Here is a 19,926-nt window from a genome sequence, read left to right as displayed (position 1 = left end):
ATTCAATCATAGTCTTCAAAATGGAATTAGGTAAATATTTAAAGGAGAAACAATTGCAAGGATTTAGGGATAGAGCTGCACAGTGAGATTAACTTAATTGTCCTTTGAAAGAGTCAACGTAGAAACAATAAGCTGTATGGCCTCCTTTTGTTCTGTACTATCCTATGATCATATGATTTTATGAACAACCCAAGCAACTGAGAGTCTAACCATCTTTTTTTGACATTCAATGGTATTATCATCACTGAATCCACAACTATCAGAAACCTGAAGGTGTGCTTCAGTCAGTTCAGGACTAGAAGCAGGGCCTGAATGTCCACGATTCTAAATCCTCACAGGTTTCACTCTTTTGAGTTGGATAAAATCAGTATGTATCATAGGTTGCACAAAGAAAGTAGATACTATGCATAGAGATTGCCACACTTCCCATTATCTTCCTTAGATATTCTTCAGTCTTTGATAATCGGCATGGCACTCAGCATTCATGACATTGTGATATTTTCTCTTTCCCCCAAATCATAAGCAGACATAATGAAGAAACAGAATTACAATTAAAAAATATATACTTGGTGACCTCTTTACATTGTTAAAATTTCTAGACAGCTCACTTAAAGATTGAATTGTGCACACAAACCATCTGAAAACAAAGGATATTTGTAAGTCCTTCCCATCCTTTTGGAGCCTTCCATAGCCAATAAAGTATATTGACTGTACTGACCAATAAAAGGTGATAACAATATCAGTTGAATTCTGCTATCAATGGCTAGATAAAATCATACAAACCTTCACTACATGGGTTATATCTTATGAGCGGTTGAAATTTGAAGTTGAATAATTTTGTCTCTTAAAGTAGAATATTAATAAGCTTATTTGTTTGAAATTATGCTGATGACCAACTCATGTTTGGAACATTTTCCCAGACATTTTATATTTTCCATGTTGGCTGAAGGGGAAAAAAGATTAATGTATTCATGCATTGTTTGTTCACAATTGGTCTTTCTCAGATAAAGGATAATTTGCCAGAAACCTTTCAAAGATAAAATAGTTAATTTTGAAGGAGGAATAATATCACAATAGTAATATAGCTCTTTCCTTCTTCTTGCAGATAAGATCCTTCCATTTTCCTTCTTATTCTGTAGTTTCCCCATGATATGTGGTAACTGTAGCTGAGAGGTTGGGTGACTGATCTCCTCTTAGCCCTCTGTCAGTGCACACTCACAGTGTGTGCAAGTGGTTCAGGGACAACTCTTCCTGATTTTCTCTTTGCTGGGAAGTGTTTAGCTTTTGTTTCATGCCTTCTTACATTGCTGCGGCTAAGATTGGAAGCTTAAACAAGAATTAAGCATTTATTCCAACGCTTCACAATCATCTGAGCTAATCTAATGCACTACACCTACATATCAGTACTTTTTAAATAAAGTAATCCAAAAATTCAATTCCTACTTGGAGGATGGAGGCAGAGGCATTGGAATTTGTGCTAGAACCCACAGCCAATGAGTTTCCATGCCTACTCTTCAGCAATCACTGTGACCTGAAGACAGTTGTGAGGCATGCCTGGGTGTGTAACCAGTCTATCCTAGGAGCCCTGGCACATACAACCTTGATAAGCCCACCAATATTTACATGTGCTAAGTGCAGGTGTAGATGCCATTTTGGGACTGCACATAGGGTGATACAAAGGAGGAACTGAATGACAATGAAAATTAGAAGAATCAAATGGTAATTGATTCTGGGCCTGCTAAGTGGGAGCAACTTTAAAGGAACTTGTCATTGCTTGCAGTCTTTGGTCCAAATTGGCTTTTGCCTCCCACTCTTGAGGTGCAGGTGTTGTTCCAAGGTTTTAACTGACCTGTGGGAAGATACAACTATAGCATCACTACTGACACAGGCACTTAACCTTATTACATTTATGACTTTACATTTGGGATTTGGAGTGGAGTTTTTGGGAGGCAAAATTCTGCCCTTTCACATTTCCGATGAAGTTTTGGCACTGCTACAATTTTCACCCCACCATCTCAAAATTCCTGCATTGCGCCTGTCTCAGCTTGGGCAGTGAATTTGATAAAGATTCATTAAAAAATTAATATAGTGTGATTGTTTACTGTAAAGCATATCACAAATGTTCTACATTTCAACACTAATTTATCCTAAACAGCTCAGTCTACTCATTCAGATAGTTCATAAAGATAGCTTTATGATGGTAAAGAGGGAGTGTTCTACTGAGGTTTGGGTGCTGGAGTGATGGAGATTTAACATTGTTAACTTGGGCGGAAAAAGTGACGAAAATATTTCAATATTCAACAGTGATGTCTTTCAACTTTATGAACACAAGTATTCATGAAAGATATATAACATGGGATAACTATTGAGGCCAGACTCAAAGGATTCCTTCCTGCAGTTTATCTCAACTCTAAGTATTTTTCACACACAAATATTTTGGAGATAATATCAGGATCCATATCCTTCCAACTCTGGTCTTCAAGGCATTTCTTGTACTGTGCTAACAAACTGCCTTAATGAAAGTGCCTCTTTATTTTGAAAACAGCCTGCAGGCATGGAAATGTAACGGAGAAATGTTAATATTGAAGCACGAGTCCAAACACAATGGTATCCATTAAATCTGAAATCAGATAAGAATCACAGAACAATTTAGCATTGTTATATTATTGCAGATGCTCATTTCCAAATGGGTTTTGAATGAGAGTCTTTAATCAGCACAGACTCCAAGATATTTAATGCAAGAAACATGTTGAAGATTGGTTTCTTTCTTCTCTGAACCTATTCAGATATATGAGATCTCTTACACATTTAAGTAAAATAATGATCATCTTTTCACAATGAAGGTGGATAACTATTTCCCAAGCACCAAAAAGTGTAAAAAAATAAGAAAGTGAAAAAATCAAATGCTGGGATCTGAAACCAAAACAGAAAATGCCTCAAAGATACATGTTGGGTAGCATTGGTGGATAGGACAAATATGGAATATACTGTATGGCTGAACTTCAAATGTTTTTCTGAGACCCAAATTTTATTTGGTAAATTTTGACCAGATGCCTGAGGAACAGCAGTGCAATTGGATGAAGAATGAGCCATGTGTGAATCCCTCAGTCACTCCAAGCTTCAGAGGAAGGGATGGGTATTTAACTTACTCATATAATGTACACTGCAGCCATTATATATATTGTATGAAGAATTACCATCAATGTATAAGGCAATGAAACCTACTAGAAAATAATATCCTTTTCTTTACACTCTCTGTTTATTTAATGAGAATTTTCTTATCCTATTTTAGATCCCTGATTCATGAATCATCTCCTAGCCCAATAGAAAGGTAGCAGTTCCGTGGTTTTTTTTACTATGTTAATGGCAGTAAATGATTGAAGTTACTGTCATTTTAGACAAACTTTCCACAGGTTCTGCCAGTGATGCTCTGTAGCCAGATCTTCAGATTTGCACAGTGATTTATCTGTTGATTTTCTCTCCTTCCCAGCCTGGAAGTCTGCACTCAGCATGTCCCTTTGATGACAGAATCAAAATTGAAAACTTCTAGCCATGAGAAATAATAGCTCTAATTACTTCATAGAATCACAGAATTTTAACAGCACAGAAGGAGGCCATTCAGCCCATCGTGGCTGCACTGGCTCTCCAAATGAGGATTATGACCTAGTGCCATTGCCCTGCCTTTTCCCCATACCCTTGCACATTGCTTCTATTCAAATAATCATCTAATACCCTCTTGAATGCCTCGATTGAACCTGCATGAAACTTCACAAGCACTACACACTGGAAATCCAATGTGTTATTCCACTGAACCACATGACTTATTACACATGAAACGCCATGGATTTTTATGTTAATGCCAGTACATTAATGCAGTTGGACTCATTGTCATTGTAGACAAAATTCCCACAGGCTTTGCCAGTGATCTGTTTACCATTATGGCTGTGCTAATGGGCTTTTAGCAGATGCAGAATCCCATTGAAACAGCTGAAATTTGGGAGATGGATAAACAAGTGAGATGGTTAACCATAGAAAAGTAATGTTCAGTATTAAGGTTGACAACATGCTAAGCAATTCCTGCAAATATTGTTCAAGCATGTGTAACCTATTTGGACAACTTGTTTTTTATGATGATCTGCAGAACAGCTGTTGAACAAAGAATACATATGAAGGGTTGATTGTTTTGTCACAATTGCATTGGATTTGATGGCCAAGTAAGATATAGAATACTGTAAAATTTTACAAGACAATAAACAAGAGGCCTAAAACAAAACTAATGGTAACATGTGTAAATATTTTAATCTTGCTGGTGATAACCATTGGCTGCAATGCATTGTGAAACTTAAAAGAAAAGTGCTATTTGATTGAAAGGCATTTCAAGAATATAAACAGAATAAAGAGAATTAATATCGCTCAGAAAAGTCCCAAGAAAATTGTGCACTGCATGCCACAATTTGTTCCACATGTCCTCCCCAAGAGCCTTTTATGCTGTCATTCTAACCACATCTATGCATCATCCCCACCATGTGGCCATTTTGAGAATACTGCCATGGGCGAGTTCAGCTCCATGAGATTAGTTATTCATCTTCATTATTTATTTCTGGACAAAAATACTTACACTGAAGTTGTAAATTTTATAAGAATTTCAAATGACATTGTTTAATTCTTATCATCAAGTAATTGCTTTGTTACAGCTGGACAGATTCAAGGAAGTCTGATCCAGTGATACAATGTGTTGTGTTGTGCCATGCACTAAGTGGCAGGAGCTGGACTGGCAGCTGCTAGAGACTTCCCTCTCACATTCCTCAGCGTTGTCTATCTAATATCATGAGGGATCAGATGTACAGCAACAACTGAAGATGAGCTTTGGAAAGGAGAAAGAAAGAAAGAAGAGAAACTTGCATTTATGTGATGCTTTTCACCACCACTGGGCGTCTCAAAGTGCTTTACAGCCAATTAAGTACTTTTAAAGTATTGTCACTATTGTAACATTGCAAATAGTTAGTAAACTTACCTCATATTTTACTTTGAGATCCAATGGCAGTACTATTAGAAATGTTCTTCATTAGCTACCTGTTTTCTCAGTGGGATTTACTTATTTCTGTAGGGAAGATGGGGTTTCCATATTCTTCAGTTATTTTTCTGCCCTTCCCTAGTCTCCATAAAGCATGGACTATCTGTGGTCAAGAAGGCGAGTGAATGGTTTGCTTCCATGTTTACACCAATGCTATTCTGAGTTGGATATTGGAATTTATGAGGAAACATAGATTGACTCTCTCTCTAATGCTTTCTTTCCTGTAAAGAAAGGCATGGTCACCGTTTATCATCAAGAACAACTCTGCTGCCAATAGGGAAATCATCAGCAAAAATTACTCCATTTAACAGCAAATTTGGGTCTCCAAATGTGGTTTGGCACTGCACCTCCATGAGTTGCTTCATTTTTTGTAAACTTCTTATGGATTTTGTGGTTGTCAGGGTGAAGTTATCAATGTTCAGTAACAGAGAACTTTCTATTTCAAGTTTTAATGTCAGTAGATTATGCATAATCCTTTTAAAGGCAGAGTAATGTTCCCTCCACTCTGCCTCCACAAAGTCCATTGTCAGATAATCATCTCTGACTGCAGAGGCCTGGCATTTTTCCTATACCAGTCAACCAATGGTCTATTTGAATGAGACGAGTGTTAACTAGTACCAAATTAGGGACACCATTATGCTATGGGTCCATCCCCATTAGGAACTGGCCTGAAACTGCCAAAACTAATTAAAACTCTGTTAGTAGAGAAGAGTTTCATCCTCTCAGACTGGATTTGAACACACATCCCAGAGGTGAAAGCCTCTATAACCCAACAGAGCACAAACTGCCCTTCTGATCGTAAATTCAACCCCTCATAAGATTAAACATGTCACATTAATTTACAATTTCATTGAAACACTCTCAGAGTTTCAGGTCAATTTTATTGACTTAGTTCTAAAAATTGATACAACAAATAATTTTCCCAGCCAAATATTCAAGTAGCATCTGAATGAAACCATTTTAATTGCATTGAGTAAATGTACCACAATTCACACACACATGTATAAGTGTGGTTGGTTTATTCAGTTAATAATTAGTACAATCATCACAAAAAAAAGGAATTGGTTGAAATATATGAACATGGTACACTCATTGCATCCAACATACTTTCTGACATATATATATATTAATATTTTGCATTTTTTCCTTCACAAAAGTGCAGTAAGAAGGATAAGATTTCAGTTACTATATTTCTGAAACGTTGGATACAGTTTATTTAAGGCACAAAATATTCATGGACTAATTACATATTAATGAATATTAGGACTTTAAGCTGCCCATGGGAATTGTCCTCCAATAAAATGAGTTACAATGATGCTGTGACATGTTTTATGTAAATGATGTACCTTGTAACGGCTTAACCTGGAATCAGATCTCTGCCCCTTTCAGATTCTGGCAACTGTGTAATTTAAATGTTGGTTTTGACCATTTCATTGGAAATGTAAATTTAAATTTAAATCATCCAATCACATCAAAAATGCTCACAATTTTCCGGCAGGTTAAGATGTTAGAAATTTTTTTAAGGCAATCGAGCACTTCCTGAAATAAATAAATCCTTCGAATCACTGTGGGGGTTCAATATTTTGCAAGCAACGGGATTAGAAAGGAAGGTTACGGGAACACGGGATAGCACACAGCAGGACCAGTGGGAGGTAAGTGTAACTGTATCTTATGCCAGCGTCGAAGGCAGAGTCTTAAAACCAATCTCCAGAAACAGGAATGAGCCATACATCACAGTGAACATAGAATGAGCTACATTAGAGTGAGTTATATTCGGTTCCCTTGTCTGTGGTTTGTCGCTAAACGACTAATGGGTCTGGATTAAGTTTTATCCCCGCAGGATATTTTAGGGCTGTGATCTGTAACGATTAGTATCAAATGTACTCCAGGCCCCCAACTACCCACTAGATTAAAAAAATCAGACTGAAAAAGGTAGAACTGATGAAAAATAAAATGGTAACATGGTGCTGGCGGTGTTGCTAATGAACTGCAAATCTATCGCATTTTGCTGACTGATCACTGTATCCGAGCCCCTTTCGTAAAAGAAGCAGGCTTAGACAATCTAGTATAGTGCAGCAATAAAGATCCTCTCCATTGGGACTACAGGTTCACCAATGAAGACAGTTCACATTTAGAGGCCAGTGATTTCTACACGGGAGATTAGCAGGGAATCGAATTGGCACGCGTTATTAGAACTGATTTCTTGGAGCTGCCAGACACCATTGTAAAATTGAAATAAATCTTATCAATTAAAAGCAATGATTGAAATGTTCTAACACTGAAGACTACACTTTTAGGGATCATTTCTATAGTTTTTTACTTGAGAAATGTGTTCTAAAAAGGTCTAACATTGAATCGACTATATACACAAATGACTGAAGATTTCCTTTTGTATTGGCGTGTGTCTGTGTGGTTAAATGTTCAGACGTGCCTGTCTGTGAACGTGTATCCTCCAGCTGATATTGTATAAAGGAACATGAAAGCGTGGGATAAGTGAATCTGTGCTTGTCCATATGTGTGTGCATGTATGAGAGGACATGTGCACACATATGTTTGTATTTACATGAAGGTGTGCGTATTTATGTAAGATTGGTGTCAGAAATAACAAGCACTTACAGTAGCCTTATTCTCAACCGTAAAGAGCAGGAGACAAGGAAACATATTCAGCATATAAGATTCATGAATTCAACATTCTATCATCATTTCAAAGATTGAATCTGCTGAGGAAAGGATCTGTAAGATGCCTCCCCGCTTCCAAAAGGCAAATCAGATTATTGTCCGTATTTTTATTTTACATTATTCATCCTTGTCCAGTTCTTTCCTCCACGTGACATTTTCACAGTCCCAGCATCTCAGGATCCACAATGTTTCACGTTGAATTCGAATATTTATGTTGGCATTCACTTTTATAACTATAAATGTTTTCCTAACCAAATACTTCCCCGACTCTTTGGATGGTATATTGTCCTGCACATTGTCTGCGGCTCTTTCGCTAACATTAATATTAAAGCTATTAATGCCACACCCTGACAGTTCATCGGTAGCACTTTTTCTGCTATTGCAATATCTACTCCATACACAAAAAGTTAAGTCCGAACTGATCCTATTTTTTTATTTGTATTTACTAAGTTTCCTGATATTTTTTATCATTTCAATCGCAAACTAATGTATTTCTATTTTTTTATATCATACATTCATATGCAAATATGTTTTTGCATTAACAAAATATATAGCAGCTGTAATAGGAATTCTTATGGGGTTGCAAGAAAACTACTCAAAATAACCGCTTGGACAAAGAAAGACAAAATCGGATTGGTTTAATATGGAGAAACCTCACTGAATAGGCCCCAGACCCACCTAGCATTGAAGTTGCTTACATGCCATGCGGCAGAGTGGCCGAGGAAAAGGTTTCTGGTCTCCACCATTAGTAAGATCCCCCAAGCAGAGAAATAAAACTGGCAGTAACGATTAGCTGTTTCCTGGCATCTCCTCGTGGCTGGTTAACGAGCGGTGTTAAGCAAATGGAAGTGGGTCACCTGGCGGGGAGAGGGTGCCCGGTGGTCGGGAGATGGGAAGGAGTTAAGAAAATAAAGTAAACAAGTAATGGTGGAAGTAGAAAATAAAGCCCAATAAAGTGGGCCACGGTGAGTAAATCTGGGAACATTACGTTTAATAGTAAGGAGTCTTTCATCTCCACAACATTAAATTATTGTTTTCAAGATGTCAATTTTAGTTTCAGTAATAAGGCCTGTTGTTTACTGAAAACAGACGTCAAAACTATCTCTTCAGCAGTGTAACTATTGTGTTTCTTCAAAGAAGATTGAAAGAACACTGACTCGACTATATTGCAAAGTATAAATGAACAGTGGTGGAAAGCCGAAATTACAATTCATTGGCTTTAAAAGATCCCAACATTTTATTGCCATTCGATTTCTAGCTTTCACACCCATTAAATTTGATGGCGTTATTTCTTAAATGTGTGGGATCTCCCATTCATTCTTCCCAGTCATTCATTCAGCAGCAGCAAATTCAAGTGGTATTACAGATTCCAATACAGAAGATATATCAATACAGATGTAAGTTTTAAGTCTGGATATTAATAAAACGCATTGAAAACAATATAAACAACCAACCAACCAACATACTGATTAGGAATGATTTAAACGTACTTGAAATCACAAGTGGTGTAAGGTCATTTACTAATGCAGTTTCTTTTTTATTCATTTTCTGCTGTTCGATGCTGCAGGTACCAGAAGTGATCATGAACCCGGGGGGCTTTTTTTTTTCAAAAAATAGTCTTGAGCTCTGAACTGATCCCGAAATCTCAACTTAGCCAAACTTGGGACAGAACCGAAGCTCAACCTTAAAAATCAGGTCCCTTTAACTAAAAATGTCCATTGGAAAGGGCAACACCTCGCACGACTTAATTCAGCTTTTGAGATTTGATAAGCGTGTCACAATGAAATGATGCTGTGAGCATGAATGAGAACACTGCTGTTAGAGTGGAATAAATATCTGTGGGTGCAGGGGAACACTGGGGCATCAGTCAGTCAGGGAGGAGAGGTCTGGAATGTCCCAAAGATGAAATCATGAATGTTGATCTTGGGATCCTGGATAGCATGAAATGGGAAGCTTTGATGGCAACTTTCTTTGATGTGGAAAACTTTGAACATCGATCCGAAAAAACCTGGCATGTCGGACGACTGAAGCTTTGAGCACCGACGACGAAGACCTTGATGGCAATTAAAAAAAAAACCTGGATTTCTGACCAGGAAAACTTGGAGTGTTGATCTACATGAAGCCTTGGGCATCAGTCTGAGAATCCCCGAGTTTTTGATGAGGGAAACTGTAAATGTCAATCAAAGAAAACTGGAGTGGCTGATGGAAAGAGCATTGAGTGTGATTCGAGTACCTGTACCCAGAAAGGTTGGTATGAGGAGCACTGGCGTCACTGATGGGAAACACTGAGTTATCTTCTCGAATACTGGGGTTTCCAATAGTGCCTGCAGAATCAATTCTCGGACGTTGAAGGGGTCTTCAGGCATCTGCAATGGCAGGACACTTTTTTCTTTAAAGATTAGTGCTGGATGGGTGGGTGACTGGCGATTAGTCTGCAATGCAGGATTAGTTTTAATGCGCTTTGAGTGTCCCCTTGTGACACGTATACAATGCAACAAATATATTAAACATAGCCCTGTAAATGTGACAAGATAAACTCGTTTTGGAACACTTAGTGCGATGTCCATTGAGGAAATTGATCAGGAGGAGTTTAGAAAGCCAACTGTGTGCAGAAGCTTAACGTCCATTATTAGATTTCCACAGTCAATTTAAGGTACTTCGCCAATCTGGTCTGTTACTCAATTGCCGATCAGGAACTCCTCCAAATTTGTTCCCCTGAACATCATTGCTAAAATTAACATTCCCACAGAAATAGATTAAAAACACAAAGGCTATTAAAAATGGTTATTCTACAATAACAACAACTTACGTTCCGGGATATTGGATTGATTATATCTGTGAGAGGAGTCTCAGTGGTGAGATCGTCTCTCCGATACATGCAGCAGATTAGTCTGCAGGAGGATACCTGGCTGGAACTCCCCCGACCAATCTCCTCACTTAGTGAGTTCTCAGAGAAAGAAGGGGACCGAGGGGCGCCTGGGAGGGAGAGGATGCAGCACTTTGTGTCCAATCAACTACAGAGTGTGATTGAAAGTGGCAAACAGAACTGCGTAGCCCAATATTATCTGCCCTCTTAACTGTGGCAGAAACTCGAACAAAAGGGAACAGTGCCAAAAAGAGGAAATATAATACTTTTGAAAAATCGATTGTTAGTCATGACCAATGATACAGAATTATATGTCTGCGAGAAATTTGTGGTTTTAGTCTCATTTTAGAAAACAACCAGAGGGTCAGCTTACATTTTATACTCAACTCTGTTTTCAAGGAACAATTATACCTTGGATAGGGCACCACAATCTATCAATTATTATATTTGTTATTTTAATGTAATTTCTTGAACGGTTAAGGTAGTTAAGAAACATTCGATACTACGGGTTTTCCCGCCAATTTAGGCGGTTTAAGTATTTATCCAAAGTAACTATTTCCACTCCTGACTTGCAGATAGCACTGCTTCATTCATTACTACACGAAAATAAACCAGTTTCATATGTTGACTATGAAAAATGCTTGAACGTTTTTGATTCCACTCTCAATAAATGTAACTTGAATGAGCTTATAAACAGAAACGTATTATCCCAGGGAGCAGCGACTTTCCATCACTGTTACCTTTTCTATTTTCTATTTTCCATACTCCAACAGTCAAGAACAATAAATTGGTTATTGACGGTCATTTCGTAATTATTTTGTACTCCTAAAGATGAGGGTGAGGGAGGAAGCCTGTCCGAGCACTGCTAAGTCAGATTGGCATTAAAGCTTCCTTTACAATCCCTCAATAATGGGCCTCAACCTTTTTTATTCATTCACCGGATGTGGGCTCACCCTAAGAAAAATGCCATTTTTTGCACCAATATGACATTTGTTTTCATTTTGTGGCCTCTGAAGAGGCACTGCTAGTTTTGCGCTAATTAGGGGCAGTTTGATATTATGGACTCTCAGAAACACTTACTGTGATTGTTTGGACTCACCACTTTATAGCCAGTGAAGACTTCAAGTCCATCATATTGACTGTAATTGAATCTGGTTTTTATAGGTAAAGGACCAGTTCCTAATCCCATGAACCACTAAATCCATTTGGAACTGGTTATTAATGTTCCTGAGTTATCTCTAATTGACTCAGCTAGTAAGAATGCTTTAAATTAGTTGGCCAAATATGGTTTAATGTACAAAAGTAAATAGGCAAACATGACCTGTTATATTGGCAGACACGAGGAAACAGGTTTCCTCTTGGCAAGAGGCATGCAACATGGAGAGAGGGAGAAGAAAATCTTGAAACAATACAGGAGGGGAAAATAATATACCATACTTGCCTAATAACTGGTGTCAGAATGAAATAATGATAGGCAAAGTGCATAGTCATTTGTATGAGTCAGTGAAGCCCACACTTTGGAAAATTGGAAGCTTCAGTTTTTAAAATAATATTGCACTATGTTCATACTGATAGCGATTGATATTAGTAATTGGAACTCTTCTCCTTTTAGGTATCTAGTGTCAGCATCAAACATTCCCAAGTCAGATATAGTACAGTCAAATGCAAAGTAAAATCCTTTCATTGCCCCAGCCTCAGAAGGACACCACCCTACTGCACCAATATAACATTTGTTCAATTTCTCACACTCGTGATTCTGTGGACTCTGTATTTTTGCTATATTAGGGAGTCTTTTTTGCTAAAGCCCCATTCATTAGAAAATGGATTGAGATAGCCAAACTCATTTCACATCGGATCCAAGATTACAAAATATGTTCAGACAAAGAAGACTCATCAATCCATTTTATCTTACTCTTTCAGAATACCAGCCTTACTGCCTTCCCAAAATAGCATCCATCTGATTATTAAATGTAACGTGCATCTTGACCTCAACCCCATTCTTGACAATCAGTTACAGTCATTGATCACCCTCTGTGTAAATAAAAGCTTCCTGACAGTGGTTTTTTGAAACCATGAATCTTCTTGCAATATTTTGAACAAAACAGTTTTACAAATCTGCATTTACAAATGCACTTTAAAATTCAGACGGCGAATACATGACTAGAATACTGTATCAACCCATTATTTCAATCAACTGTAAACCAGGGAAACAGCCTGACAGGCAGTTGCCATATAAAATATAGACATATGGGCTATACTATATTTTTGGGAAAGGGGTAGGGATTGTGATGCAGAAAATACTTATTGCTTTCTGTGTTTTTGCTGCATACAAGTTTGATCCATTATGTGCAATGACCCATCAGTTTTGAACTTTAAACTAGGACAAGGGCTTGATTTTCAAATCTCGCAAAGACGACCCTCATCACAACAATATGCATGGTTAGATGTCAAATGGGCTTTGTCAATATTACTTTCCTGACTATATTGTGTTCATTAGGATTTTCATCAAACATGTAACTTAGTTCACATAATGTAGTTATCTACCATCATAAACATTTTTCCTTTTCTAAATCTCCCCATTCTATCAAATTTCCATTAGTGAAGACAACTTCCCAGTTTTATGGATTCTTCTGTGTTAAAGTAATCTTCAATTTAAGTTTTCAAGCATATATGAAGCTTCATATTTTCTCATTGACAACATAGCATTTTCTAGAGCTGAAGTATTTAGATGAGCACTTGAAATGCCATAGCATACAGGGCTACGGGCCAATCGCTGGAAAATGAGATTAGAATAGATAGGTGCTTGATAGCTGGCACGGACACAATGGGCCAAAGGGCCTGTTTGTGTGTTGTATAACTCTATGACACCTTGCTGACTCTTATCAATCAATTCCACATCCCTTGCCTCTCTGTGATCCTAGACTTGTTTTGCAACTTAATCACCCCCACTTCCCCACCCCACAATTATCTGAATCGTTCTCCTGAGCAGAAGTGCACACCAGCCAACCTTTCCTGATCTTAGTCCATCAATATTGGGAAGCATGCTGATAGACTTATCTATATATTTTTATCTGTCCGTATGCAACATGAATAAACTAGAATGGCTCATGATGGAAGCCAGTGAAAATAATTTTTCTTTTTCATTTTCTTAATTCTTCTGAAGGTTGATTTCCTTGCTGGGATATGGATCCTCTAATATGTTACACCAATTTGACATTACCCAAATACAAGCCTTGATCGTAAGTGGCAGCAAACTGTGGTGTGCAGGGTATCACAACAAATCTGGTCCTACCCTCTTTGGACCTGTATTTTTTTATATTCATTTATGGGATGTGGCGTCGTTGGCTGGGCCAGCATTTACTGCCCATCCCTAATTGCCCTTGAGAAGGTGGTGGTGAGCTGCCTTCTTGAACCAGAAGGGTAGTTGGATAGTGATTTTCCCTTCCTTAAGTTAGGAATGACAAACTGCAGCATCCCCACCAGCACCCTGAATTAGCTAACTCAGCAAACACTGTGGAATCAAACCTAACATCTTCTTAATCTATATATCTGAGAGATGGTGTCTTTACCTCTCAGGAGAGCCCTCCAATGGACCATTGTTACTCAGGTTTACTGATAGTGATTAGTTTCCATGTTGTATAAGCTCTATTGTATATTTATTTAATTGACATTAGGCTGTTCAATAAATATAACCTCAACAGTTAACCTGTACTTGTGGCTCCAGCTCTGTTGCTATAGATCCAATGCTGAATTATTAAGTACCTACAGAAATGGTATTTGTATGTGTAACTAACCAATTCCAGTTCAACACTTCCTCCTATTGGTAAAATCAATTTGGACAAAGACGAGGTGTATAAGACAGTTGAGAAGCCCAAGTAGTGCTACATAAATATAAAACTATCACATTTATTTATCAATGCAGTTAAACATAAAAATCAGACCTCTCATTCACATAATCATTGTGTTCATCCAACTTCCCTGATTCCAGTTCTCTTCTGTTGAGAATAAATAAATTACAAAAACAGGAAATGGAAAGGGCAACAGATAAAGATCAGATTTTAAGGTCTATGCTGTGAAGCTTGTTTGGGGATTGGCAGTTAGTTGCAGAGGCAATGGTGGTTACATGAGTCTATTATTGGGTTTATATATATATCTTTTACTCATTCACAGGATGTGGCTCTCGCTGGCTGGGCCAGCATTTATTGCCCATCCCTAGTTGCCCTTGAGAAGGTGGGTGGTGAGCTGCCTTCTTGAACTGCTGAAGTCCATGTGGTGTAGGTACACCCACAGTGCTGTTAGGGAGTTCCAGGATTTTGACCCAGAGACAGTGAAGGTGATATATTTCCAAGTCAGGATGGTGAGTGACTTGGAGGGGAACTTCCAGGTGTTGGTGTTCCCATCTATCTGCTGCCCTTGTCCTTCTAGATGGTAGTGGTCATGAGTTTGGAAGGTGCTGTCGAAGGAGCCTTGGTGAATTCCTGCTGCGCATCTTGTAGATGGTAGACACTGCTGCTACTGTGTGTCGGTGGTGGAGGGAGTGATCATTTGTGGATGTGGTGCCAATCAAGCAGGCTGCTTTGTCCTTGATGGTGTCAAGCTTCCTGAGTGCTGTGGGAACTGCACTCATCCAGGCAAGTGGGGAATATTCCAACACACTCCTGACCTGTGCCTTGTAGATGGTGGACAGTCTTTGGGGAGTCAGGAGGCCAGTTACTTGTTGCAGGATTCCTAGCCTCTGACCTGCTCTTGTAGCCACAGTATTTATTTGGCTAGTCCAGTTCAGTTTCTGGTCAATGGTAACCCCCAAGATGTTGATAGTGGGGGATTTGATAAAATGGTTATATTTTCTACTATCTCCTCTCCCTTCAGGGGCTTGAATGCATGATGTACCATATCCCAAGTGAAACAGGCGACAACACCCAGCTCCTGAATTAACCCCTATGCCTTATTGTAAATAGAAGCCAGGAGATGTGCAAGGAGTACCTCAGGGTGGCACACCACTTATACTTCCTCTCTTTTTGTTGGGTAGCCATTGGTGGGGGCATGGGTGGGGGTTGCATCTGGTCACAATTCAGTGGATTAACCTCAGATGTAAATAAAGAACTTAATGCACAGGAATTTACAAATAACAAGAAAGAAACCTCGCCCTCTCCCTGGTCACTGACTGAGGCTGAACATGAACTTTCACCTTCCTATTTGGCCTTGAGATGAATTTCTGACCATAGATCCACTACATCATCAAGACTGCAACATCGGCCATCTCTGCCTTTGTTGCAGCTAATCTGCTCTTGAACCCCTCATCCGTACATTTGTTAACCCTGAGCTTCACTATTTTGGTGCTCTCCTGGCTGGCCTCCCATCTTCCACCATCCAAAATTCTGCTGCCCGTAGTCTAACTCACACCAAATCCTTTTCATCCATAACTCCTGACCTACATCGGCACCTAGTCCACCAATGCCTCAATTTAAAATTTCTCATCCCTGTTTTCAAATCCCTTCACGACTTTTCCACTCTCTGTCTCTGTAAACTTCTCTAAGCCTACAACTCTCCAAGATATATGCACTCCTCCAATCTTGCACATCATATTTTATGACTCCACCATTGTTGGGAACCTTCAGCTGCCTTGGACCTAAACTCTAGAATTCACTCCTTAAACCTCTCTACCTCTCTGTCCTCCTTTAAGATACTTCTTAAAGCTATCTTTTTGACCTTTGAAACATCTCCATTAATAGCCATTTTATTTTTTAGCAGACTGAAGAGATGTTATAGCACTAAGTACAATTAAAGATAAACACACCATCATGCATGTGGCACTAACTAATGCCCGCTTAAATGCTCATGCCCAATGCTTTCCTGCTCATTTTAGAAACTGTGGGACACCCATGACAGCATTAGGACCACTGTCCGCTTTGCAGAGACAGAGGATAAATCTAGAAACAGGGCCTGATCTAATTCTGAAGCAAAGTGGTGTGTAGCTGCTTGGAGGGTTGACCTCATAACGCTTCCATTTAACACCACATGGAGTGTTACTTCAGTAAAGTGTCAAAACCAGGTTCAAAAATGCTCACGGGTCTCCTGGGCATTTTGACCTGGTTTTGAACCTTATTTTTTGCAGCTAGACAATCACTAGACAATGCCCACGCTGCCTTCCACGCTCTCTGAACGGTTTGACATTTAGAGGTAGAATTCCCGCATGAACCTCCAGTGTAACGGCGGAAACTCTCGAGAAACGGCGCATGTGGCTGCTTGCTCTGTTGCTCCGGTGATGACACCGATCTTCGGTGGAAGAATTTTGAGCAATGGGGCGAAGTGTCGCCGAAATTACAGGCATTATGAAATGTTAACTGCTGGAAGGGGAGCTCTGCACATGTATCGGCAAAGTTCACACCTGCTCAGGAGCTCCAGCTGGGGTCGTGTGAAGGCAATTTAAACAGGGCTCATTGGTGAGGCTGCAAGCGAATAGCGAGGTGACTGAGATGATACAATGCACTGTAATATGCTCAGCAGTGTCGTGTATTGTCTACTGTCACCTGTTTCCTTACTTGAATGCTAAGCAATAAGACTTTAAGGTATGGAATCTCCTCACAAATTCAAAGCCAAACAATCCAATCAATGAAATCTGGTACATTTTAAGTGTTTTCCAACCGCGATTGGTAATACGGAAATACTGAGACAATGTGCGAATCGGCGAAACAATTTTAGAATTTGTGAAACGATTGATGCACAGTAGGCTTATTTTAACACAGGTCTCGTCAACCAAACACTTGGCATCTTCTAGTGAGATGCATGCGACAGAAAATGCCCAGCAACATGGTAGATGATGTAAAACGAATAGGTCTCACTGCTTTGTGATAGGGATGACATTGAAAACTTCAGGATAGAAAAAGTGCATTCGAAAAATATTAAAGAGACGTTAATATATTAAAAATTTTCAAGAGACATTAATATACCATAAACAGGACCAGAATCAGGCGGTGGTGGGTAGGGTCTTAAACCCAGTAAAGATGGTTCCTTTAAACACAATGCTAGGGAAGTCATGTTTTAAAATTCAAGCGGTTCTACAAACATCTTTATTAGATGTACTTTTCCGAACAGCGTTCATTTTACTGTTTTTAAGAAAGGCAGATTCATGATTTGACAGCAACTCGTTTATTTCATTCGGTCTGAATTGTGGAAACTTACGCCCGTAAAATGCACTTTTACTGGATCTCGTTTCTTTTTTCTGACACTGTCTCACACAAGCCTTGATGATCAAGTAGCCCACCTCTGCTATGTTCAGCAGCACGCAGACGCCAGAGACGACCAGCATGAAGACGGTGAAGATAGTCTTCTCGGTGGGTCTAGAGACAAAGCAATCCACTGTGTTGGGGCAAGGGAAGGCATCGCACTTGACCAAGCGGATCATCCTGAAGCCCGGGTAGATTAAGTAGAAGATGTACAAGAAGGCAACTTCGAAAATCATCCTGAAGATGATACTAATCACGTAGGTCCACCAGAGAGACCCAATGATGTGCATTTTGCGCTTGGTCACCTTCTCAATGTCCATTTCCCCAACTTCTCCGGTGAGCTGCTTGATCCGCAAAATCTTCTTTTCCACATGATGCTTATGGGCGACGTGCATAGCCACTAGGAGGGCGGGAGTGGCCACCATGATCAACTGAAGGGACCAAAGCCTGATGTGGGAGATGGGGAAAAACTGATCATAGCAGACACTATTACAACCTGGCTGCTGAGTGTTGCAGGTGAAGCCAGTCTTTTCATCGCCCCAGACACTTTCTGCAGCCACAACCAGCACCATGATCCTGAAAATGAACAGAACAGACAGCCATATCCGTCCGATCCCGGTCGAGTGCTTGTTCACCCCTATTAGAACAGTGTAGAAGACTGGCCAGTTCATCTCCACTCAGTTCTGGAAAGGAAAATAATCAATTAAGATGCCAATTCCTCCGTGTCAGCATCAACCCAACGCCTTTTGTAATTGGTGATCATATGGTCTGTAGCGTTCTACATATTATATTTGCATACAATGATTCTTTTTATTGCACTAACAAAACAGTATTCAGTTCCGACTCCTTCATCTCCACCTACACTAGATAAAGGAATCTGTGTAGTCACAGAGATACCATGTGCCTATTATCCATTGTTTTAGTTAGCCCACGTTGTCCCCTTTCTCTCATACATGAATATACTCTGTGAACGGACCCTACGGATGCAACAATTTTGCCCTATTGTTTTATTCTATCATTTATATTTTAAATTAAGGTTAATTTAATTTAACTTAACTGATTAAGGGTGTTTCTTATTTCTGGAAATTTCTACAGAATAGGAAAAAAGTACATACATGTGAACAGCTTTAGTAACGAATGAAAGGATTTCCATACTTATTTAAAAAAAAGAACTTGACTAACTTATATTCTTATCCAATTGCTAAACACATGGTCAAAAGTAATTCAAGTCAGTCCAGTTTTTTGCTTTTATGGTTTAAAGTAAAAATTGACATATGTGGTGTACACCTCCAATGGCCCAACTAACTTATCCAGGGAGTTAGTTAGCTGAACATGTAGACCAGGAAATTTTCAAGTTGGTTTCCTGATCTATGCTGAGTTTGTCTGTCTCAATAGATTTAATAATATTGCGCCACATTTAGCCTCAATATGAAAAGATGAAATCAACCAAAGTTGTCATTGCTAGTCACTGTTCAACAACAACTTGCATTTATATAGCATCTTTAACATTGTAAATAATTCCAAACCACTTTACAGGAGCATTATCAACAAAATTTGACACTGAGTTATACAAGGAGATATTATAATAGGTGACCAAAAGCTTTGCCAAAGAGTCAGGTTTTTAAGGAATGCCTGAAAGGCGGAAAAAGGCAGAGACTTCGGGAGAAAATTCCAGAGCAGAAGGTCCAGGAAGCTGAAGGCATGGTCAGCAGTAGCAGAGCGATCAAAATCAGGGGTGTGAAAAAGGTGCACAGGGATTTTGGTGGGGAGGCTGCAGAGGTAGGGAGGGGAAGGACATGGAGGGATTTAAAAACAAGGGGGAAAATTGTAATATTGACGAATTGCTGGACTGGGAGCCAATGCACATCAGTTAAGTACAAGGGAGATGGATGAAAGGGATAGGGTGAGTTGGGATTTGGGTAGCAGAAGTCTGAATGAATTCAAGTTTATGGAGGATGAAGGATGAGAGGCTGGTCAGGAGAGTATGGGAATAGTGAAGTCTAAAGGTAACAAAGGCATGGATGAGAATTTCAGCAACCGATGAGCTAAGGCCGGGCAGAAATGGGGGATGTTACAGAAGT

At 39.2% G+C, this 19,926-nt stretch overlaps 1 protein-coding gene and 1 pseudogene across 1 annotated transcript; one reads left to right on the top strand and one right to left on the bottom strand.

The window, feature by feature from the left end:
- Window positions 1-5,942: 5,942 nt before the first annotated feature.
- On the bottom strand, window positions 5,943-18,516 carry LOC144683915 (gap junction beta-1 protein-like). The gene is made up of 2 exons (XM_078547484.1): window positions 17,802-18,516; window positions 5,943-10,119 (listed from the first exon to the last, which is right to left on the bottom strand). The coding sequence occupies exons 1-2, from the start codon at window positions 18,514-18,516 to the stop codon at window positions 10,112-10,114; spliced, it is 723 nt and encodes a 240-aa protein (XP_078403610.1). The 3' UTR covers window positions 5,943-10,111.
- Window positions 7,356-7,433, top strand: LOC144684100 (small nucleolar RNA U3; annotated as a pseudogene).
- Window positions 18,517-19,926: the final 1,410 nt, after the last annotated feature.

This window comes from Cetorhinus maximus, chromosome 8, assembly GCF_964194155.1.
Source record: "Cetorhinus maximus chromosome 8, sCetMax3.hap1.1, whole genome shotgun sequence".
Taxonomy (NCBI): Eukaryota; Metazoa; Chordata; class Chondrichthyes; order Lamniformes; family Cetorhinidae; genus Cetorhinus; species Cetorhinus maximus.
The sequence above is the reverse complement of the archived record's forward strand: the minus strand, read 5'-3'. Positions and strand labels throughout refer to the sequence as shown.